Raw genomic sequence first — 26,388 nt, forward strand, 5'->3', positions numbered from 1 at the left:
ACACTGTTTGGAAAAGATATACACTTCAATGACTATTGATGTGGATTTGGGATCTTATATATTCAGCTGGAACGTAAGAGTATGCAGATGCCACTTTAGTCTTAAAGCATTTATCTAGTTTCGCATGTTGTGTAGACTTTACTGTCAGCATATTTTATGATAACATGGAGCAAGCTTTCTCACTCTTAAGAAATAGTCTCTATGACAATGGTACAGAATCTTTGATTATCAGAAATTGTAAAATTTAAATTATTCTGAAATCTGTGGGCAAAAAAAACCCAACAATCACACTTGACTGGAGAAAAGGTATATTTATATTATTTATAAGAGCAGACATTGCAGACTAGACCTGTTTAGATATCCTGAAATAGCTAAGCCCTTTTGCCCCGATTCAAAGGCTTAATAAAGACTTTAGAATTATGCAAACTGAGAGACAAGGAATTTCAACTACCGCTGCTTATGAAGAATACAACAAAGAGATCAGCGCACTCAAGATTGCCAAATGTTTCATTGAACTCTCAGAGAGTACAATGAACTTTGAGGGCAGGGGGAGGGGGAAACAACCTAACGAAGAAAAAAGGTAAAGCAAATTACCTCTTCATTTATCAAACAATAAATCAACATGAGAATATGAAAGGAGAAGTTTAAGGTTTTTAGGGGCTTCTGTTTGACAAAGAAGAGGTTGTTGGTGACTGGCATTTTCCAGTACAGGCTACAAACTGGGAGAGAGCTGTAACCTTCTAGATCTGGATTAATCATTGCTCTGATTCAAGACAAATTTGGGTGCTATGTCCACCTTCTACTGGTGTTTAGTTGGAGGAATTTTGCATTCATGAGATACGTAGATTTAGCAATCAAGAGCTGGCTGTAGATTATACATGTACCCCAGATAACTAATGGTGGAATTGAACGGTTGAAATGCATTGACATTCTGGATTTGTAAACCAGAAAGCTTTCCATTTTTTTGTTTCTATCTCAGCTGGTACATAATTTACTTAGGTACCACATTTCAAACAGCATTATTTGCAACCCAAAACCTCAGCTAAGTGAGTTATATATTGTCAGAACAATAACCTTGTGATCTCTTCAACATCATTAATAATGCAGCAGAAAAAACAGAAAGGTCAGCTGCATTCAAATTATTTATTGAAATAAGTAGACAACAGTCTGCATTATTAATTATGAAAGCTGGATATTTAAAAAAAATGCTTTTATGAAACTACTCATCATAGTTAGTTTTTTTTAACTAGAAAAAATTATTTTGCAACTAAGGCAGTTTCCATTTACTAGTTTAGATTTTTATTGTCCAAGAGAGAATTATATTTCTGTCCTACTTACTCAGAATCTCAATAATATTTATAAGCTAATATTTAAGATAGGATATTTTATTTTGAAAGAAGACAGAAAAAAAGTATTTTTCTATACTGACACTGTAACAAAATCAACAAATAGCTTTATAGCAACAGTTCTTGCTGTATTGAAGATTTCTGATGGTAGGTTGAAAACGTGTATTCAATCCCAGTCCATTTTAATTCACTCTGGTTAATTCTCTTGAGACATTCAAAAGGATTATTTCTTTGTCATATCCCTTTGTCACAGAAATTTCCATCAAAACATTCTTTTTACTACATGGCTACTTTGGCATGTTCAAAAATCAAAACCTTCACTTTAAACAATTCAAAAGACAATACTATTGTTCACTCAAAGAAAGAAACACGCATTTTCAGAATATCTGAATGATATCAGGTGTTCAGTATGAGTTTCACTTGGTAGTGGTGGGACAATCTGTAGAATCAACCTACCATAAAAATAAAGGTTTCTATTTGTTTCCTGCTCGGCTGTACTGGAAGTTAAATAAACATGACAGGTTTTCTATTAAAATTCCCTGAACTGAGAAATAGATTGCTTGTATCCACTGGGAGGAAGAGGGAGCCACTTCCCTGAATTCTAACGTAAAATAGAATTAAGAGTTCTGTCTGAACTGGTGGTGTGATGGCTGAGGATAGTTCATAAGCAACATTGGCTTCTACAGGTACGTGAATCAGAAAAGGAAGGTTAAAGAGAACGTAACCCCACCGATGGATGAAAATCGTGACAGGTGAGGAGAAGGCTGAGGTACCCAACAACGTTTTTGCCTCAGTCTTCACTGACAACATAATACACAGAGAACTAATATAAGTTGATGAACTTGCACATGGAAGAGGGAATGAGAACATTTCAATGGTTTGGGTTTTTTTGCTGTTGTTCTCCAAGACAGCCACTAATAGTCAGCTACCATAGCTGATGATTATAACTGAGCCTATCTTATCAGGTTTTGCAATTCTCCATTTAATGCTGATTCCGTTCTTCAAAAAGATTGCCTGGAACATTTCCATCCAGCTCTTCCATAGCATAGCAACAATCCATAATAAATCCCATCATTCCCAAACTGAAAGCAAATAAAAGAACCATTTCTGGCTATTTCTTGTAATTCAAGCATTTACGACATGATTTAATTCTAACCTTTTTAGTCTTTTCCTTGTTATCTGACTTATATAAAATTTCCTGTCTGGTTCATATCCTAACACAAAAAAACCCCAACCAAACTTAGCCAGCAGTTACCTCCTCATTATCACGTCCCCACACTGCTAGCACAATTATGTCACACTTCATTACAATGTTATGGCTACTTTTGCTCAGAGATCTGCAAAACGTACCCTCTGGTTGCTCTAAGCATAATACAAGGTCACCGGTGCTTGCAGATTTTCTCATGATTATCTGCTTGTGCTGTCAACTGTCTTTACAGCAACTAACTAGCCTATAATAAACTTTGACTTATGCTAAAGAGCAATTCAGCAAAGAGTAAACTCTACTATAAATATCATATTTTCAATCCAGCTTTCTAGGAATAAAATCATGGTAAAAGTGATGCAGTATATTAAATACTAAAATTAGAACTCGTTTTTAACCTCTTGACTTCATAAACAACATTTGATCCTGCAAACCCTGAACTTCCTGGCATCTGAGCCTGCAAAACCTCTTTTGCAAACAGTGAACCACAGAAAAATATTGTTCCTCTTACTAACTACTCACTAATAGAGAGATAAATCTTCAGAACAACTTCATCTGTGGTGTAGATGCCCTGAAACACTTATGAGCAAAACATACTGATAAAGTTTCTTGCTAAACATGAATAGTAAGAGATATACTTGAAAACACTTGAGGCATGAGAAAGCTCCAAGGAGGCAACACACATTCAAGAAGTACTGCAAGCAAGACAAAATGTAATGAATTCTTTTTACTTCTGTCCTGAATTGCTTAGGGACATGCGTCAGAATTCATAGGTAAAGAGATGCTTTAGTAGCACCGTCCAAAACAAAACAAGAAATAGACTCTTGTTTTCTGGTACACCTACACATGCCTGGCTGAAAGCTGGCCAAGCATCATTAGCACTACTCTTTCTTAACACATTAATTAAATCTCTCAATCATAATCAGGCTCTATCCTTGACCCATTAATGCTACCTTACAGCTGACTACTGCTGGGAGCTTTGTCTAGGACTGCTGGGAGAGTTTTGTTTCAATTTGCCTTTCTGCAGAGTTTTGATTCGATTTTCCTTTAGATAAGAATGCCACTTCCTTCTACAGGTCTCTCAGTGTTATAAAACAGTGTTAACGTCTGTCTCTCCTCATTCCCACCTTGAGTTGCTTCAATTTTGTAAGGCATCCTCTTTTGAGCAGGTGAACCCCAAAGGAACTATTTTATAGATAAAATCTAAGGAATAGAACTGTCTAACAAACTATGCAACCCTATCTCATCTAGGCCATGTATGCCTTTGATTTGACCTCCTGTTCTTTATCTTTCTCTTTTATCTTTCCAACTTCTCGGAAATCTTCTATCTCTTTTTATCTTGCTACTTCATCTTTCTCTGAATATATTCCACGGTCTTAATAGTCCTCCTCATACCTACTGCTCTATAACTTTTAGAAGACTTGCACTTAAGAGTTTTATGTACTATCATGACTATATTTTACTCTATAGCTATTTATTTTTGAGACAGCCAGTAAAACTCTTAGTGTTCACCGATTTACATAAAATACCTTTCAAGTTGTATATTTTAAATATCCTACTTCAACACGCTTCCTGGCCCAACTATTAAAATCAGTTCATTTAATTTCACTGGCTGAGCAGTTCGGAAATCAATGCTTGATAGTAGCTGCCTTCATACCAAATGTTTCTAAGTTATAGCCTGATTATTGTGACTTTTCAGACCACTGCTTGAAAATACAATGTGCCCCTGGAATATCCATGTAAAAGAACAAAAAAAACAGCTATTGAAAAAATCACTAGTGGCTGGGAAATATTTGCTGGTGTTTGATTTTCCTACAAATTCTGAGTGATAATTATAGTTGATAGTGAAATGACTTAATATAGCATACAGCTTCTATAACTGAGGCTCATCATGGAAGAGAAAAACTTCATTTCACTAAAGAAATATAAATCATTGAATTACAACCCCTACCATGCAACAGAACTGCATTGCTGTCCCATTCTTCATTGAAGAATCAAAAATTTTCACAGAAAACAAACAATACTTACAAACATTCGGCAGATATTTTCCAACTAACCCTAAATGTAAATAAGTGATATACTTCATTCACTATATTAGTTTCTGGATATAGAAGCGTTCTATAACACCATTGATATGCTTTAGCTTGCAATACTCATGTTGTCTTCATCCCCTTTCATCAAACTTCTTCCCAAATGTTAACACACAAATTTGCATATATATCTGCATTAAAAAAAAAACAAACAAAACCCACAAAAACGAACATTAATAGAAAGCCACTAAAATAAATTCCAAAGAGAGTTAACCAAATCTTCACTGAATTTAGACTTACACAGTGTAGCATGTGATGAAATTCAACACTTCCTGAAAATTAGATATTTATATTGTCTCTTTATAATGTTCCTATTATAATATATCTAATGTCAGTAGCATGAAAAAGAATGAGTCTGCAAACTGCATGAGCCCTATTTTATGCACTTCAAATTAACTGCAGCACATATACCATAATTCTGCTACAGAATAGTTCTAAGGTTATCATCATTGATCTTGCCCGAGATTTTCTTGCAAAGAATTACTTGTTATTCTCTCTACGGATTTGTAAATTTAAGCTCGTTTAGTTTGTGAACATATCTTTGTACACATTAACGTTAGGTACCAATTATTTGTACAGCATCATTCTAATCAGAACAGCTTTTATTCCCTCATGACATACCAAATTAATCCCAAATTACAAAAACATTCAAAGAGAAACGGTTCACCCTTAGTGTAGGAAGCAGGTTTTCCAGCTTATGAAATTATACTGATAAATCGATTTTAGTACATGCTCTGTATCATGCAACATGCCCCGCTGACCCGGCTCCAGATTGTATGTTATAATAATGCCTGAGGCCATTGGACTTGATGTGATTTTGTTTTGATAAAATGGTGTTCTATTGAAACTATATCAGCACCAACACCTATGTCCTGTGCAAAAGACCTTTTGTTGTGACCTTATTCATCTATTTTATGCTCACTGAAAATAATGTATTTGTATATTAGAAGAGTCATGTATTTGGGAGAATTGTGTTCAAGGAAAGGCAGAGCATTTCCCCTTCAAAAAAAGAGAAATGTTTTCAATATAAGTTACACCAGAACTTAATAATTTGCATGCTTTAGCTTCATAATGCAAACAGTAACCTGTACTGCATACGTTAATTGTTCTAAAATGCTGAATGAATCATTTTCAGTTAACCTAGCATACTAAAAATCACAACACTTTTTATACCTAACCATTTTAAGATGGGAATAGTCAGTAGAATATAACTTATTAGGTACTTCATTGATATATTAGGACTATAAATACTTGCATTATAAACCCCTTTTATAACTTTTTAAAACATTCACTTTGGCAAACTTGTCTAGAAAATTGTGTAAATAATGCAAAGTATGTTTTAGCATTTTGGAATTCTAATGTTATATTAGACATTCTTTAAAGAATGTCACTGTACAAGCTGCTGGAGTTGGGAGTACTCTTATTCGTACCGACAGCTGTCACTGCTTCTTTCCACTTAGGTGAGTCTAATGAGCCAGCCGTCATGATAGACTGGTATTTGTTTCAGAGGTATGACTTTACATCAGGAGAAAGCAAGTTACCTGCGGACAAGTTTATAAACTGACACTCATAGAAGCAACTAAACCAGCCAAAGCAAAGTCAGTGCTGAAATTTTCTCTAGCAAAGGACACTACCATTCTCTTGCACTTCAACAATGAAAGCAACTGGAAATGATGCACATCTGCACTCCAAGTCATCCTCAATCCAGCTCTTTTACATAACAGACACCCCAGATTGCTTTTGCTGTATCCCATGCTGAGAAGTAAACCCAGAATCCTCTTTGCCCGTGCCTGCCCCCATACACAGGGAAGGTTTTATCACAGTAGGGTGTCCCTGTTATATAGTGAAGATTTTGAGAAACTGTCATCCAAAAATGAGAACAAACATCAAACAGAATTATGGAAACATCAAAGATGCTTCTGAATGAACTACTGCAGGTTTCTAGCAATTTCTATTACTTTTTGTATAAGTAATAAGCATATTACATTGTAAACATTAAAATAATCCATGAAAAGATTAAATTAAAACATATTACATTGATGGAGAATGAACAGATTTAGAAAACATTGGCCTTCTATTTACTGAAAGAAGTCAGAATAAATTTATGAGGGGAATTTGCATTATTAGCTCACTATTTTTCTCCCCATTTCCTAAAACGTTTTCAATGTGTACCTTCTTGAAAAATAGTTTTCTTCATTTTCCAGTCATACAGCTCTCTTAAGATCTTCAACGTCTTTCTGTTTTCTTCTTTCTTAAATACCATTCACTTACAAAACAAAGATGATGCATTTTTTTGTCTTATCTCTACACATTATCCACCAACCTTGCACAAAGAAACTGCTGTTCTTTTGACATTGCATCTCAATAAATGGATTAAATGAGCTGTGAATACCAGCATTTAACCAATAAAAAGATATCTTTATTTATTTAAAAGGTATCAGATCTGCTTCATCTAAAAGGCTAATTGAAAAGCCTATTCAGGTCAGTTGGATATTAGAAGACAACTGAATCACATTTAATGCTACTTAAAGGATGTGAGCAGGCCAAAAGAAAAATTAAAACATGCCCATTAAAATTTAATTTGACTTAGTAAATCCATTAACATTTTGGTCCTATGCAGCAGCAAGCATTCTAAAAATATTTCCATATAATTCAGAAACGCAGAATTGTCAAATGTGTAACCTTTGTGTACCAAAAGTGATTGAAAGTGACCTTAAAAGGCAAATCCGACAAAAAAAACACAGGAGAAAAATTCTTTGAGTACCATGATTAGCTGAGAGTCTTTGTATAAATGTGTATTATTACTGTATACATACCTGTGCATATATAAATTTTCTGCTCACAGAAAGATTCTCTCACTGTGAATCACTTCTACTGTTGCTGGTTTTAAACTTGTGCGTCTCATCACATCTATCAGCAGGATTCTCTGTAACAGGGTATCTCTGTCTCTGATAATGGCCAAGTAGATCTATTCAGTTATCAGCCTAAACTCAACTAGAAACTTTCTCTCATACGCTGTTTTAGAATAACCTCTTATAGGAAAAGGCAACCTGCTTACAATTTGTGGTCAAAGCCATTTAGTCCTGTGGATTTTAGTCTTATTATACCAGAAATGGCTGCATCTTTACTATAAATTCTTGCGTTTTTCTATTAATTGCACATTTTGGTTTTCATTTTAACACTGAATATCAGATTTGGATATGAAATGAACAAAATGGCTTACCACTACATGTTTTCCTTTGTAATTTGGAAATGCTACTACCAATATATCTTAAATTGTATAAAAATAAATAAAGAGCACAAAGCAGTCATCAATGCAGTAACTTTGAAGATTTTAGCCAGTTTGATATAAAAAATTTGTCTAGAATTAAAATGGAAACAAATCCAACGGTGTATCAGTATGTCAATAAAATTTTAGATTGCCTGACAAGGAAATACACTATCCTTAGTACAGGGTTTGATTCTTATTTTTCTTTCTAATTCAGTTTTCTAAAAAAATAAATGCTAAGATAGAAGGCTTTCTTGTAATATTCTTAAAATAATAAAATCTGGCATTTCATATCTTGCTGTATGCACACTGCTTGCATTGCTCTGGCTTGCTTACTAGTAATTAACATCAGCGATGATAGGAAATGGAAAATGCTAAAATACTGCTAAGGGTGTCAAAAATTAATTCCATGAGGTGTAGGTTATCATGGAAACAGCAAAGCTAACCCAGGAAGTCTCTGACTCTACAAATACAGTGCAAAATCTCTGGGTTCCCAGAAATTGAGAGTATTGCCACCTCCACCCTGCACTTGAAGTAACTTTAGAGAGTATTATAACTAAACAACATCCTTCTTATGAGCTGATAAATCTGTGAAACTGGCAAAGGTTTGAGTAGACTAGAGCATGTGAAAAATCTTGGATCAACAAGACAGTTTCTGAAAGAATTTGAAAGGGTGCACTTTGCTGAGTACTCAACTGTTTCATGGGTTCTTACAAAGTTGTTCTTGTCTGTGATTTCCAGATACCTTATTCATCACCTTCTACTTCATGATTCATCTTGGCTAATAATAGATTAAATGAGTGGAAAAATAATCAAAGCTCTAATGACAAAAGGAAGTGTCTGAATATTACTCCAATAGATTATCCCCTAAATGGACTTGGCTAGTCATTAATTTGGATAAAAATTTTCTCCTTTCTCAACTTATTTTTTAATGGGTTATGAAAAATTGGAAGAAGAAACTAGTGATGATCACTGTTCTTCCCCAGCTGTAGTGCCTTTAATGCCTGCCACAGAATATTTTTATTCAGAGTATTCCAGTAACTCAAGGTCAAGCACTTCTAAACTCAAGGAGTTCAGTAATGTGAAGCTGTTCTGCTAAGCTTTAAAACCAACTAGATCAGATTATAACAACTCTGGGTTAAAAGCCTCATCTAAAGTGGACTACAGTTTATCAGAGGTAAAGTTCATAAGTGATATCCAAACAAGCTGTTCAGTCTGTTCCTGGAGGGACTGTTAGTTTCTTCTAGAATCTGCTTAAATTAGAGTTTATGTGAACTACCATATCAGCTCAAACGTTCAGTGAGCAGCTTGCCTCACAGCTTCTTTATAGCAGATTTCTCCCCGACAAAATGAAAAAAGAGCAGATAAAAATTTTACTTATAACAGCAGTGGAAGAAAGTGAGCAGAAATTACAGTATTTGTACTTGAGCTGCTGGGTACAGCTTACGTCTTCCATTATTATAGTTTGTAGAGTAAAAAAGCCCCACAGAAACAACTTTACTTAAGAATAGTGTAAACACAAAGATACACTGTAGTGACAAGGTGTGAGTAGAATAAGGACCTCTGCTGAGATTCTGTCTAAAATCTTAACAAAAGCAACTTTTCCTAAATTAATTATATTAATCTGGCACTATTTTAATCCTAAATCTGGGAAAAAATTATAAAAATTGTAAAATGGGACTTCAAGCACATTTGTTTCACAGAACCTAACAAAGATTTAGATTAATGTCAGGTGTTCTCACCTCACTGTATAACCTGTACAGCCTGCTTAAGAATAGTTTTTGCTTTTTATAGGATTTATCAAGAAATTAAATCATTGTCAATCTAACTAGCTCATTTAAATAAACCACAAAGTCTGTACCAAGAGTTGGAAAGCGTAATATTCTTCATAAATTCTACCTCACATTCTCTCATTTATAAGCATGTGCCTATACAGTCAGACAATTTTGATTCCAGATTCCTTATAGAAGTCTCATTTCTATAACAAATGTGCCACAATAGCTTTAGTTATTCATCAGCGTGTGACCCTGTAATATAATGTCTTGATATGTTTCTTTGTCCCAGCTATTTCATTTTACTTTATCTTTGAATTGGAAAGGAAGAATATCTTTAAATTATTTTCTTGATATACTAGAGGAAAGAGCAGAGCCCTTTTCCATGTAATTCTTGTATGCATTCCTTTGCCTTGTAGGAAATGTCACTGCACACAGGGAACTTTTACACTGTAATATACTAAAGCCTGGCAATATTTCTGCCTGACAAACACACTGACCCTGTCCTTTGCTCTCTTCATTGCTTTTCTATTAGCAATCCTTATCTCCAAATGTTACAGAGCCTCAAATCCTGGTTTCTAAAAGATAATATAAAATTCAAGCAAGGAGATAGTGATCTACGATTAGGCTCGTGTTAGAACAGAAATCAATACTATGAGTCTGAGAAAAACTCCCCTGAAGACTGGTGCAGGACAGAGGAATTGACTTCCTACTCCAACAAATAAGACACGATAGGCACTAGTTATTCTGCTTGATGCATTGCCCAAGACACTTGGACACCTTCTCAAGAACTGCAATATTAAGCCTTATCTAAAACAAAGTCAGTTCTTGGTCTACTTTATCTTAAGACAAAGACAGAAACTAACAAAAAATAAATCTAAGTAAATCTCAGCTGAGAAAGTCAGAACCGAAACACAAGACCAGTAGGATAGCTAGGTAATTTCTAAAATATAAGTTACTATGTCACCAATAGGCACTATGTACTCATATCATAGCCATACAATCCCGCCCCTACAGAAGTAACACAATTATTTGAGCGTGCTACATGGAACATAAGAAAAGTGAAACCTAATTTGTAAATTATTTGTGAATCACATGGACAAAGCACACAGAAAGGCTAAAATAAAGCCATACTGGAACTGCAGTTAATGAACATGATGATTTTTTTTCTTATTATTTTATTTAATTATTATTCCAGATCCTCTTCTGAACTTCTCCAGACAAATCTATTTGGTTTTTGGGTTTTGGTTTTCTTTCTACTGAGATACAAATAACCACTACAGAGACTGAAGACCTAAAACACATATAGAATGTAATGCTTCTTCCAAGCATGTTTTTGCTTTTAGGAAGCCCTCAATCTAGATCACCTCTTGTGTCAAAACCAAGTATCAGCAGATAAATCAAGCTGGTAAATATCCAGGATACTGCAGAATGTGGTGATAATGACTCAGCCCACAACAACTTTCTACTGAAGTCAGCGTGAAGCCATGTCCTAACATGGAGCTATGGGAGGAAAGGGGCAAAACTGGAGTATTCACTGCCATGAAACCTAGTGTGAATTCTCTGTCTGCTCGCCATTACCAGCAACACTGCATCAATGTTGGTATTATTAATAAATAGATTTAACACATTTCTAATAGAAACTTCTTGTAAGAGGCACTAGTACATACAAGATGAGATAATGCTATTACTACTGAAAATACCCTAATTCTCTTCATAGTATAAAAATTACATTTTTAAAAAACAGGAAAAAAATTATCAGGTCCTCAGTATAACGCTCATTTAGAAGTGGTAACAGAGCCTAAACTACACTCCCACCTTGTAAATACCTGGGACAAACACAGTAGTAACTAGTGATGTCACACACTAAAATAGTGGGTTTTTCTCCCATGCCAGGACCTCTCATTAACACAGTACTGGAAGAGAAACTTTACCCTCAGTGGCTTTTGTAACCTGCAATATTAAGTGCTATTCCCCATTTCAGAATTTGTCTCCTTAAATTTAAGAAGAAAACAGTCTTAGCAATTCAAAACAAGGGAGGATGAGTACTGAAGATAATGCCGTGTCAATTCGTGATTCAAATAGACTGCTTAGAAAAGTCAGTCTTTCTGATAACATTGTCTATGGTACACTTTATATTACATTATCAGCATCTTCAATACTTCCTTCTCCCCAACTGCATTGTTAGGCCTCATAGATGGACAATGAAATGCATCTCACGCTGTGTGGGTGTGATTTATTTATTTCATAACTACAATTTTCTACTTTTCTATTTCCATGCATTTCAGTGTTATAATTTCTGTCTCAAGATGACCCAGATAAGCCTAAGTAAAAGGATTAAATAAAAGAAAAACTCCTCCTAACCTCTCATGTGGAATTATACTAACTGAAACACAAAGAATATAGAATCATAGAAAAAATTAGTTTGGAAAAGATCATTAAGTTTATCAAGTCCAACCCTTAACCCGGCACCACCAAGTCCACCACTAAATCATGTCCCTAAACACCACATCTACACATCTTTTAAACCCCTCCAGGAATGGTGACTCCATCACTTCCTTGGGCTGCCTGTTCCAGTGCTTGGCAATTGTTTTGGGGAAGTAATATTTCCTAATACTCAGTCTAAACCTCCCTGGTGCAACTTGAGGCCATTCCCTCTTGTCCCATCTCTTGTTATGTGGGAGAAGAGACAAGCATCCACTCCACTACCAGCTCCTTTCAGGTGGTTGTAGATAGCAATAAGGTCTCCCCTCAGTTCCCTCTTCTCCAGGCTAAATAACCTAGTCTCAGCCTTGGGAATTCAGATCCACTCAAGGAGAAAAAAATACACTCAAGTACAGTATTTGTGATCTAAACATCTTTTTGCAGGAAGATATTCTTAGATATATATTTTGTTCTGACAAACCAACCTTGTACAGTAACAAAACACAAGAACCTGGTAATGTCAGGATTGCTCCCTCCTCAAAAAATCAAAAAAAAACCTCAACCATTGAAAACAAACTCTGATACATTTTTCACTAAGGTTCTTTGATTTTTTCCAAGATACAGACATCATTTTTTGTGTACTGGAGTAAAAAAGCCAAGTGACATCATTTGTTTTCACTCACCTCCTGAAGCCACCAGTTATGGTAACTACAGCATCTGGTAGAAATGTGCACACAGTATTCTTGACAATCAAGCTTACTGCATCAGCTTCTGCTTTAGATACACAGCTCACAAGGTCCTCATAGTAGAGAAACCCTGGAAATCAAGGGCAAAAATGTGCTGATCACTCTGTGGGATTATCAAAGTCTACATCGTGCTATGTAAGCCTTGTGTGAAATAGCCATCTCTTAACAAGTTAAACCATACATCATACCATGGGCAAAGGAACCCCGTGTAATGGCAAGAACTAAGAAATGCTCAATCTTGAACCTGAAGCTATGGGTTTGTTTCAGGACATGTTGTGGGAAGAAATATATTTTGATCCAGCCTTTTCAGGAGTCCTTTTCTTCCTTCTCAACATTACTGGAGTCAGTCTCTCGCCTTGGGTGTTGGGGATTGCAGCCAAGAGACAGCCTCTTCTCTCATCTTTGTCCTTATAGTTTGTATAGACTTTTGTCATTATAATTCGTCATCAACTCTAGCAGCAGTTACAATTGCAACAACAGTTACAACTTATAACAACATAGCAGCCAGGATAATTGCTCCACTTGCTGAGAACCTCAATATTTATAAATTACTCTGCCTTCCCTACCAGGTCCCATCAATGGCATTTCTGGACATGCTGCTTTAAAAGGTGCATTTCCCAAAATTATGGGGGTCTATGCAAGAACAGGCTCAGAAGTATTTGAAATACCCCAGCTATCTTTATGTCTGCTGACAGCATGTATCAAGAAAAGCCCAGTCTTGCCACTTGCTTCACATTTTGATGTGATATGTAAAAGAAAAAAGGACAAAGGAGCATGAAGGTGGACAAGCTGATCCAAGGGACTCTGTGGTGATGCATAACATGGGAATCCAATGCAAAAATAAAGTTTTATTATTTTAATGTCATGTTATATAACCTTCTTTTTTAACGCAACTGACTCCCTTGTTTAAATGTGTTCCTTTATTTAGGGAAATGGCACACACACGTACAGACACAAAAATCTATGTTGAAGCAATATTCATTTGATTGTGAATGACTCTTTAAAGTTATGACATACTAGGATTATGGAAACAATTTTACAAGTATTTTATTACAAATCTTGATTTATCACTAAAGTAGGGCTGCCCTGAAGCAGACAGGTCTCCTCTGAAAAGTAGTTCTGAGCTTTCCTAATGTAATTTTTTCATGACCTGTGTCATAACAACCCATTAATAGCTTTGTGCATAAGAGCAGATTCTACTGACATGCATACATGCATATTCATATGTTTCTAATAACATCGTCTGTAATTAGAAGCTCTATTAGTCCAAATATATCTTAACCTAACAGTTTAATAGTCACAGGACACTGCAGCAAAAAAAAAGAGAATGTATAAATGAACTTTGCCTCCTCTTCTGATTCTGTTATCAGTTCTGTTATTATGTTCTGTTAGAGCACTGAAAAACAAGTTTTTGAGACTTTCACCTTACCTGCTTTCTGCATTTTTGATAGCTTCAGGGTCTTGTCAGCTTTTACGTCTTCCACAGTTCGTAAACCCATTCTGTACCATTTCTCAGATGTCTTCACTCCCACCCCAAAGACCGAAGTAAATTGCTAAAGTCAGTAGAAAAACACACATTTCAGTGTTGTTTTCTAAAGGAGCAGTAAACCAACAATAAGTAGGTAATGACAAGGTTTCACAGGGAAAATACTGGGAAAAGTTTATCCTACACTGAAGATAAATAATAGCGTAATACAAACACGAAGATTCAACTTCCTTCCTTTGCACAGTTTTGTCGAACAGACAATTGGTTTTATACATGAGTAGTTCTCATTAAAAGGAAATCTAAATAATTATCATAGAATGGTTTAGGTTGGAAGAGACCTTAAAGGTCATCTAGGTCCAATTCCCTGCCATGGGCAGGGACACCTCCCACTAGATCAGGCTGCTCGAGGCCCCATCCAACCTGGCCTTGAGCACTTCCAGGGACGGGACATCCACAATCCAGTGTTGCAGCGCTCTTGAGAGATGGGGTCAGTGGGAACCCGTTGTCTCTTGAAATTCTGCACCAAGGGCAATGGGTCTCAATGGTGTATGGAAATAGATAGTAAGTATACAAAGACAACTAATCTATTCCTATATTGCATTCTATAACACACATACATTTGGAGGTCATGCCAAACACTGTTGTCCAAAATGGGATTCAATTTCAAGTACAAATAGTAATTTTTGTTTTCTTGCATGTTATAAACAGTCATACAATTCTTCAGTCCTCCTGTGAGCCAAGCTACACGTCTTATTTGGAGTATAGTTTTTTCTATTTTGTGCACTGGAAAAAAAAAAGCCCAAATCTACAAGTCTCTGAAGCTTTAGTATGGTTATTTTCCATTTATTCCAAAGTAATTTTGTACAATAACTGATTCCCCAAGAAAGGATGTAAAGCAAAAATGTCACAGTTGTAAGCATTATTCAGTGGATCAATATCTCAGATGATCAGTGATATGAAAGCAAGAGGGAAAACTTTCATGTTTGCCCTAAAGCACATTCTTTATGCTCAGTTTGTCAATACTGAAGCTCTCAATAGTTTCTTTGTACTTTTATAGAATTCAATGAGTAGCTGTGTAAGACAAGAATAACTGCTGTTTTCCATTGAATCTACAACCTCTGAATTCCAACAACACTAGCTTTATTTTGTGTTTTATTAATGAGATTAATTTCTGCGAAATAAAGAAAAAGAGAAGAATTAAAATTGTGGATAACATTAAATAGGAATTACATTTTGCATATAATGGAGGGAACTACCTATTCTTTGTCTGAATCATGAGTGTTTGTGAAAGCATGTGATTTTTTTAAACACAAAAGAGTGTTATCTTTTAACAGTTCTTTTTGCTAGTGTTAAAAGATTTTCAAAAGGGTCTATTACCAAGTTTAGAATGATTCCAAAAGACTTAATTAATATTGGGATAAAGAACTAAAGAAAATTGATTCTATGCCACTGTTCAAATTTTTAGGAAAGAAAACCCATATTTTTTTCTTCCTATGCTAAGATTCATTATTCTTCCCTGTATTTATAGATATTAATTTACAGACACTGCCAAGATTACAGTGTGAGTAGCAGGTAGCCCATTTCTTCAAATTGTGTATACAAGCACTGGTCTTTTTCAGCTGGTGAAAGTGAATTATATCAACTTGTTGTGTGCATCATCCACTTCTACAAGCGGGTAAACTGGCCACAGCGTTCATGTACCCTACATCTAAAACATAGGCTGTATGCTTATTTCAGTCTTTTGATAACTGTGCTCCTGGGACCAGCAGTGATCTTTTCAGTCATGATGAGTGTTTTGCAGCAGTTACCAGAACCATAACAAACAGTGAACTTTAGGAATTCACTAATATTATGAGATTCTACTTGGCTGTATTACAAACACAGAAAAAATTGTTGGGAAAAATTGGCTACAGCCCATTTAGCCAAAGCATTGAGAGAGTGCTCAGTTAACAAAAGAGCAACATAAGTTTGTTGTAATTTGGTATGTGAAACAATGAATAAAGTATATTTGGGATAATCTGTCCCCCTGATAGATTTTAGTCTAATCTCCAAGAAATCTTCTTTAACCCTGAAACATAAGATTTAATGGCTGATGCTCAATCTTTATTACCAGTAATAAGCAAGTTGAGTTCCTGAATCCTGTTACACATGTGAATCTATATCTCTTCTCTGAGTATTGCTGCAGATGACATCAATAACTATAACTGAACACCCTTTCATACTTGTATTACGTGTCAGAGAGAACAGAAGTGCCTTTCAACAGCTGAAGTAGAAGTGAGTAATGCCAGAGAAAATTAAACAGTGTCATTCCTTTTACTCTCTGAGCAGATTATTTCTAGAGATTAAAACTGCAGACAAAATTGAAAAAATACTTTTCTGGTGTATATTTTTCCAGTGGAGAATCCACTGACAATTTAATGAATTGGAATTGCAGTATGTATGTTTTCTGGATCACCCATTACTATGAAGTGTGACCACGATTCTCAACCTACAATCTATCTAACCAAGAAATATCTCAAGTCCTCTTCCTTCTGCCTCACACTAAAAGAGAATTGACACAGATGAGTCACCTTCATCACCTGGTATTTTCCTAATGTCAGATTAAGATTCTGCAGTGTTATAATGATAACCAACTGAGAGGAGGAAATATACCCAACAATGGGTTAAACTTACAGCAAAGAGTACGCATTACGTTACTTTGCAGAGAAAAGACTCAGTTCAAGCTTAAGTGCAACTGTGTATGCCTTACATTAAGTAGAAAGGTAACTAATTTCATCATTATTCCTTATTCTACCACAGTTTCCTCTCTCCTTTCCCCTTTATTCAAGACCTTTCTTTCTTTATACTTGATATTAGACATTCTTTTATAATAAAATTATAAAAGGTTATGCCTAAGGTTATAAATTAGGTTATGCCTAAACTCAACTAAATAGAAGAAAATAGAAGCAATTTTAAACCACAGCAGCAAACATCAAAAGATTTACCTTAAATGATTTGTACCGTTCATCATTTAACACTTCTTTAGCTCTAGAACTCTCTCCTTCTTCAATAACACCCTAAAAAAGGAAAACATTACTTAAAAAGAAAATCAAGATTATGGTTAGATTTATAAAATAATCTAAAAGAAAGTCATGTCAATCTGTAAAAACACGCAGAGCATCTTTATTCAGCATATTGTTTTATTCTACTAGGATAAAATTCTGCAATCCTTTTTAAGACAGGAAAGTACTGAAGGATGAAGGAGAAACTTGTACCAGAGAATAAATTTCACAGTACATACTTACTCATAAGTTTACTCAAGGACAAAGTAGAAACTGGGACCATAGAATATATTTCACAGTACTTATTTCATCATAAATTCACAGCCAGAAATCAGTTGTTTACATGAGCTATCAATGAGTTGTCCTGAAAATTAGATTTCATTATTTGGTTGAGTTTAGTTCTCTTAAAAGTAAGAGCATTATAAGAACAGTCAAGTTTTTTTCATGAGTGTACAGTTCCTTCGGTCTTTCTGATTAAAACTAACAAACAAAAAACCTCCTACCAATAAAATCCCCCAAATCATTCTATTTTCTGTGGAATCATAATTGAATTCCCAGTCTCCAGGCAGCAGGTACAAAGAGCATTTCAGGCACTACATTCTCAACCGATGGAATGAGGCAAACAAGGAGCCAGAGTGAATCACAACACTCAGGAATGACCTCTCCAGGCAGCTGAGATCCCCTGATCAGCTGTCTGCTGGAATAACAGCACCTGAGTTGTGGGGTCCTGGAAAGGCTAAGATTTAAAGAAAAATGCAGGGACGACTCAAAGCTCCAGTAAGACTGTAAAGTTCATCCATCACTTAGATAAAAGGCTCTGCTATAACTCATGGCAATGTAGGATTTAACATTAAAGCACTGAAATATTTATCACTTTTGCAAAAATAGTATTTCTAATAAAGTATTCAGGTGAGCAAAGTGATGTTGCCAAGGGCAGAAGTCACATGAACAAAACTATTAACCTGTCACATCCAAAACAGAGTAAGACTTTAAAAATTACATACAAAGATGATACTACCTTACTTATTAATTTGTATTTATTCATTAATTACCTTTATTCCTAAGAGCAGGGGTTCCATGACAGAACCTTATGTTACTACAAAAGGTTTACAGGAATCATTACATTCTTAGTAATAAGGATAATAGAATGTTATTACAGGAAATACAGAATATTGGGTAAATACACGCAGATATCAAAGCAGCACTCTGTGACCTCTAAAAGTAGATGTGCAAAAGAATCAATTGGCAGATAATGCAGAGATACTTTACCTCAATCACATCTCTGACTCGGTCTCCCATGCAGGGCAATCCTTGTATGTCTTTCATTCTGGTTACTGGAAATGGAAGAAATTTCAGCACAGAAGCTGCTCTCAGAAATTCCAGGCAGAATATTTCATTTTCTTTGAACTCATAATTTTCAGCCATTATTTCCAAGGCATCCTGGGGAGTGGGGAGGGAAGAGGTGTAGAAAAAAGTTAGACTTTAATAAAAGGTTAAACTATTAAGCATACATGTTAAAGAGGTTACTTTGTATGCTAATTCAAGAATAATTTCTTTATACTAGGGTGAAAAGATAGAGTTCATTAAAAGGAAAAATCAGCATAATTTTCTAGCCCCTTGAAATATTCCAGGTATCATAAAAGTTGCATTTTAGAGGCAATTGAGAGAAAATTTTCAGATCTGTAATAAAGTGAAACATTAAAGACTTCTGAGACATAGATGTCTCATATTCTATGCAGATCTAATAAATCAATGTGAAATAATGCCATAATTTGTAGAATTTTTAGAAGTTTTCAGAAAATATTTTCTTCATGGCTCTTCAGCTATTCATAACTTGGTTTATTGCACTCAAAACTGCCTGGAGATTGCGAGTACATTTTAAGAAAAAACCCAAAACTATTCATATGTCATTTATGCACCTTTGGAGTCTCCCTCATTCCCAGAATACATATATTTATAGCAGCAATATATATCTTAATAGCAGCAATTTTTAGAAATGAAATGCAGGGAAGAGATTGCATCATGCTGAAGCATTTCTTACAGTAAATACTATGTTTTGAGAGAGAACAAATGTTGCAAAAAAAGCTTGCAAATAACCTAAAGTAAGAACTTATGCATGCCTGCAGCCGATTAGCAGCTGGAAACCTGAGTTTTTAATAAAACTTTGCACACAATTTCAAAAATTTTCAGGTGCAAAATTAAGTGGTTTCTTCAGAGATGTTTAAGAGTGTGCCATTTCCAGAAAAGATTTTCAAGTTCAAAGTATTTGTCTAAAATGCATCCCGCATCTCAAGGTTAGGGATGCTCTTGTACACCATTCTGATGGCACAGAGGAGGCTACGTACAGACCAGAAACAAGCCAGCTTTGTGAAGCTTCCACACTGCATTCTGTCCTGCACTCCTGACAGAGATCCCTTTTCTTACTCTTCAGCCAGTCTCTAAAGAACAGCTAACAGATCCCAGGCTTCAAATGGCCATATGTCCCTCTATATTAGTTGCTGTATACCCTTCCTGTTTTCCAGCTTACTCCTATTTCTACTTTGACCCAAGAGGCATTACAAAATAACAAAAAAATGTGGCTGTCAGTGTGCATCTGCCTGCAATTACCACTTCACTGAACTGTAGTCCGAGTGTCTGTTCAGAAATGGGTTTGGAATAAGGATGACTAACAACCTGTGGTATAGCTATCTGCAGCAAACGGCTTCCTAGAATAATGACAGCAGTGGATAGTAGGAAGGAGTAAGAGTAAGAGCATGTTCCTGCCCTTAGTGTTTATGGGATCGTTGTTCATATTTAGACTCAGTTTTCATATAATTTGTAAGTAAATGTATCATTAAATAATTTAAAGAAAAATAATTTTAGATTTTGCTTTGATTTTTATCTTAGCAATTATGTGCCAAGTAAAACCCAGCAAGCCTTGCACATCCTAAATGCAACATGTGTAACATCTCCAGCTGAACTGGAGTTAGTTCCAACTAACTGACATCACAGCAAATCCAGTGAAGCCATCCCTTTATTACATTTGTGGAACAGAGAACAGCATCTTGTCAACCTGCACTGAAATAATATAACCTGATTTAAACAGCAACAAAAAAGATTTTACTTGAGGTACAATTATTTAGATCATTAAAATAGAACAACTTCTTAAAAGCAAATGCACATTTCACAATGAATGTAGATCTATTTACATACGATGCTTCATTGTTTGCTGAGTTCTAGAAAAACAGACCACTAAATACATTGTGTTGTTCAGATTATAAACCCTAGAGTCTCACTGAAGCAAAGTGAAGGCTTTAATCAAACTCTTAAAGAAAATGTGCTAACTGACCCCACGATTTGGAAAACTTTCTGCTTAACAAATAAAAAAAATGAGATTTTAATTGGTTTGACAGTATCTCCTTAGAAAAAATACGTACATTTAGCCGAACAATACCACTTCACTTTCCTTCTTTTTCTCCCCCTGCGCTACCATGTTAAAACGCATAAAAAAATATTAATTAGAGCTTGCTAAAGAGAATTTGCTTTGTTCTAAATATTACCGGTATAACTTCACTCCTTGATCTCTCTAAGTATCAGTCACCTGTTATCCATTTCACTGGAAGAATTCCCCCTTTGCCTGCATATTTATTTATCGGCTACCCTGATTACCCTGATCAGGGAGTGCTGTGCAATTTCATTTTCATATCATTTCATGAAAGACCTCTTGAGACAGAGAGCTGTTTAGTAAGATTCTTGATCTGGAAATTTCTACCACTATTTACATTTGACTAGCCCTTGTGTATAAGGGATCAAAGGGAGGGGAACATTCCTTTGAGGAAAAAAAAAAAACAACAAACACCAAACCAGAAAAGCATTCTATTACAAAAATAGTGCACTAAACCTTAGCTTACTGCTCTCTTTAAATCTCTTGCAGTGGCTAATTATTGTATCTATTCAACTGTTATTCTTTTTTCTTTTTTTTTTTTTTTTTCACAGTTAAGATTTTTATTTGCTTGACAGAATGTTGTATTTAATTACATATCTGGTTAAAGACAGATGCATGTTATATTTCCTATTCAGAAAGACAATTAATGTAGAAAAAGCAGATAATACCAGTTCAAGGTCACAAGTAACAACTGTTCACGCCAGTTTTAATATGGAAGGAAAAACACAGCATACACAGTACTGCAAAGCAAATGGGGAAATATATTTTACAAATGGGGTGACCGAGTCAGATGTTTCCGCTGCCATAGGTTTTTGGATGTTCTCCCAAGTCTTTTTTTCTTTTTATCGTTTACCAGCTTCAAAGATTCTATTATGTAGTAGAAAAAGCTAATTCTTGCTTTAAGTGTGGTTTACAGTTCCACTCACAAAATTATGATTAATTTCTCTTTGTTTTTCCTCTCTTTACAATCTGTTCACATGAATACCCATGAAACGAGTGTTTGGCAAGATATTTCCTATGCCAGTTAACACTAGCAGGATTAATCAGGAGCAGAACCAAAAACATATAGTTGCTACCTTGTTAAAGTAGTCTATACAGACTAAACATAGGCAGAAACAACTTCTCCTAATTACCTGCTCAGCAGCACCTGGTAATGACAGAGAGTGGCAGAGTCATCGTCTTGATTAGGAGGCTCAAAAAGTTTAGGTATGTTTTTTTCTTACTCCCAACAGGTGGCCTCTCCCATGCACATTTAAATAGACGTATTCTACACTGAATAATCAGCCACCATGATGAACGTGTTTGCATATACCAGCACCACTGCTGTTTTAGAGAGGTTTTAGCCCCTTCCTGCTGGCAGGAGGGCAGTTTTCAGAAACGCTGTGTCACCTCCGTTACTGAAAAAGACAACCACTTGTGGCATTTTACTCAGAGGGTGTTGACAGTCAATGAGAAAATATAATCAAAGCATTGTTATAATTCTAGTTTGCATTTTTCAGTGTTTTCCTGCCTTTGCAAAGCTCATTATGCTGTTTTAAATAAACAATTAAATGGTATTGAATATTCATTATTCCCTGTACAAAATATTGCTTGCAAATGCTGCACTTAATTACAGATCTGTCTTTCTACAAAAAAAATTGGTTTTGACATTCTTTTTGATAAAATTTTTCTGCTTTGAAAAAAGAAAGCAATTGATCTCCAAGTACAGTTACTGTCTATTGAGTAGTATAATCCATATCAAATTATATTCCAGAGGGGAAAAGCACATGAACTCCTATATTAGCTGAAAAAAAATTTTGCAATCTATTAGGTCTCTGGTGAAATCTACTTATGATGATTCAAAGAGGCAAGTTACTTACTCCTCATTCATTCTAAATCTTTGTATTTCTTACATGAAGCACCTCACCATCTTTTTATTAAAGAGATCAATACTCAGATTACCTATCTAAAAAGTACAAATTTAACAGGAAACTAATTTTCTAGAAATGTCCAGCATGTGGGATTTCATAATCTCCAGAGTATTCTCCAGGGACTGCTCTAATTAAATGTGAAAGATAACTGGGCTACACCTCAGTTTTTCAGTTATTGTAAATTTTCCATCTATGTCTCAAATTGTGGAATATCACGTTAACGATATTTAGGCTACAGAAAAATCTGAGGATGGAATGAAATTATGTATTCCAGCAGGTCAGATACAAAAGTACACAAATATTTTGTTGTATTATGTTAAAAATAAGGAAGAAGATGGGATGGATGTGCTGACAGAAATTTTGAAGCTCGTTTAATATGTGCTATTTAAGACTTCATGACACAAAATATCATTAACAAAGCAAAGTTACCAGTAAGCATCTTGCACATATAAAAATGCACAGTAAAATATTATATTATAAATGCTAAAAATCACAACACTAACATCAACATGAAGAGAAAGAGTCTCAACTAATACATGACAATGACTTTCGGGGGAAAAAATAAAAATTAATAATGATATGCTGGTTTATTGTGCTGAACAGCTAACCCAGTAACTTTCAATGTGAGTTATCAGAGTACAAGAATGCACACATTTGGAAAAGAAAAAGCATCTCATGGTCTCAAGTTACACCTCATACTACCCTTATTTCAACAAGATTATCAGACCAATTCCATTGCTAATTGCAAAATAGTCTTTAATGATTTCCATTTAAGATCCTGTGAGAACAGACATCACTAATATTATACTACCAAGAAAATATTTTAAATCTAATCTGTTTTGTAAAGGAAAGCATTTCATCTTCATGGACAGAGCGTTTGTCTTATTCCCATGCCTACGTCCACTGCTCCTCTGCTGTGCGACCTTGGAAAGCTGCTTCGGACCTCCCTGCCATTGTTTCCCTTGCTATCTTTCATTTGTTGTCTGTTAGGGCTATGAACTCTCCAGGGTTTGAATTGCCTTTTACAATGTATTTGTACAGCATCTCTTATAAGAAAGGCCTCTACCTTAACGGAGCCTGCAAAAGCTACTGCAGCACCAATGAAAAAATTGTACAGGTGAACTTAATCCACTAAATGGCAAAGTGTGCTAAACAACAAAATTCTATGCGATGCCTTGTTGAAGGATTATTATACTCAGGAAAGCAATTTGAGTTAAACTGCTTTTCCTTTCAATCACTGTTTCCTACTTGAAGTTTATTTAGTAAGATATAAATCCAAAGGGTGGGTCCCAGTTCTCATCACATTGCTGTTGCCACAGTTTGCTGTCCATTCAAAACTGACCAAAGTGATTTTAAGATTTAGAACAACAATCTATTCAAATAATTTTCTGCTCACTTTTCCCAATGTAAATCCTAATCTCTTGTGTCAATAGGAAGAGACATAGGGCACACAAATACATTTTGTATACACAGAGAGAGAAAATAAATATTTTCAGGTGTTTATTTCAAGCAGAATTAAGCAATTTGAGTCATCCTGCAGTGTTGGCTAAAGTGATTTCCAAAAAAAATAAAATGATCCAGTTTTGTTCAATCTGAATTTTGCATTTTATTTTTGGTATCTGAACTAAAAAGCCCAATTCCTGTCCAGGAAGATGTGATCGCACCATCTTACACCAGCTAGAGAAACAAAGGAGCTGAGAAAAAAAATAACAGCAATACTTGACTGTGCACAGTGTCAGGGCCCTTGTATACACACTGTTATAAGAAATAAGTATCTGTTAGTTCCAGGTTAATTTACAACAGACAAGAGTGGCACTCTTGAGAAGATCCCACTTTTTTCCACAAAGAAAATTAGACAACTGTGAGAAAAGGTATGCTGACAGAGGACAAAAATGCAGGTATTGTCAATCACATGGCACTGGCCTAGATAAAAACACACAGTGTAATAAGAAACATAAGGTGCTAAATGTATATTACACGTATTAATATGGTCAAATTAAGCAGCATAGACTTGATGTATACATATAAATTGGATTTGCCAAAAATTGCAGGTATATTTATATTCTGGCTGTATTTTAGGGAGCACCCTCCCACTTATACTAAAAATGGGAATATGTGTTTCTTCCTTAGACCAAAACACTGGTTCATTTTGGATGGGTGTACATTTCACATGCATTTACGAAATTGCAATTTTGATGTAGCTTCTGGAGAATTTTTACTGAAGTAAGCTATATAAATAAGACAATTCATGTCATTACAGGTATGCATTCAGTTGGTGGTTTTATACCTATAGAGCTCCCAAGATCATTATAAAATTAAAGCTGAGGTTGTCCTGAGGTGTATTTTAAAATGGAATAATAATAAATAACTGAGACACTGGCATAACAGATACATGTTTCTGTAGGTAATAAAGAAGAGAAAATTTAAAAAAAGGAAGTTAGTTTTTTTCCTCTGACGGATTAGAAAGGAAACCAGCCATCTTTCCCACACTAAACATCCACTTTCTCATTACCATGAGTAACAGCCAAAGCAGAGTAACATTCAGTAGCATTAGCAATAAGCCTCAGAATCACAGAACCATTTGCCTCTGACTTAATTAGTTTCTTCTGTAAGAATTAAATTGTATTTTCCTTACAAAAGAATGTCTTTCTGAATTTTATTGCAGTGTGGTTTAATATTCAAATCCAACAACCCCTCTTGGGCACAGCAGAATGAGTCCATTTATTTTACCACATGAAAACACAATGTAGCTCCCAAGTGTATATTTCCAGTGGGAGAGGAGGAGGATGGCTAGCTATTTACAAATGAACCAGAGAACACTGCAATATTATATTCTGTAATAACATTAATGTTCAAGACAAGCATAAAGGAAACATGCTAAGATACAGCCTCTGGTGAAACAATTTGCCCTTTTGTTCTACGTCTTTTCTCATCTGAACAGCTTAAGTTCACCTGTGGAATCAGAACTATTTGTTCAGGTGCCATCCTGAATCATCCAAATCAGTAAAGCCCATGACAGTCGTTCCCAACCTGTGTACCACAAGGCCACAGTACATAATGCACAATAACCCAAAGACTGTATGAGCACCTACAAGTCTGAAGTGGTTGCATTTCTCCTCCATGAACTGCCATGCAATGCCACTGTCTCCTCCTCAGCAAACAGTTTGGCATACCTGGTCTACTCATGACACAACAGGACTTGCTACCACTTAGCAGCTCATAAAAAAAATAATTTGGATGGGATTTGCCCCATACTTCACACACTCATGAAACTTTCACATCTGCAATGTCTTTGCCAACCCTTGTGTAGTTTCTTCTGTGATGTAAAACTGGTTCGGCAGACCTTTTGATAAGTTATTTGCTGGGTATTACAATGGATAGGAAACACGGTACAGTTGAACAGAGAAACTGCATCTAATGTATTAAACCACCACATTGTCCTCATGAGCTCTTATCAACTATCTCTGGTATTTGGTTTTACTAAATGGTCTTTCATGGTAAAATATAAAAACAACAACTCAAGATTAAAACCGATCACTAATCACCAATTTCTCCACAAATCAGTTTCCAAAAGTGTTTCTTCAAGAAATCAGCACATTCCAAGCCTCGTTGTATGTTTGTCACTACCTACTAGTGATTGCTTTCCTGCTCTTCCAAAGAGAGTAAAAGACATCAAA

The 26,388-nt window shown here is 35.3% G+C and overlaps 1 protein-coding gene across 9 annotated transcripts in view; it reads right to left on the reverse strand.

Annotated features, from left to right (window-relative positions):
• DNTT (DNA nucleotidylexotransferase) overlaps positions 1–26,388 on the reverse strand; it is a 162,289-nt gene that overhangs the window by 47,852 nt on the left and 88,049 nt on the right. For all 9 annotated transcript variants that reach the window (XM_054072230.1, XM_054072229.1, XM_054072232.1 and 6 more), the window contains 4 exons: positions 18,647–18,817; positions 17,321–17,392; positions 14,280–14,403; positions 12,788–12,920 (listed from right to left, as the gene is read on the reverse strand). In XM_054072230.1, the coding sequence (XP_053928205.1) occupies positions 12,788–12,920; positions 14,280–14,403; positions 17,321–17,392; positions 18,647–18,817 (500 nt within the window). The remainder of the gene's footprint in view (positions 1–12,787; positions 12,921–14,279; positions 14,404–17,320; positions 17,393–18,646; positions 18,818–26,388) is intronic.

The sequence above is a fragment of the Cuculus canorus genome, chromosome 7 (assembly GCF_017976375.1).
Source record: "Cuculus canorus isolate bCucCan1 chromosome 7, bCucCan1.pri, whole genome shotgun sequence".
NCBI classification, from domain to species: Eukaryota; Metazoa; Chordata; class Aves; order Cuculiformes; family Cuculidae; genus Cuculus; species Cuculus canorus.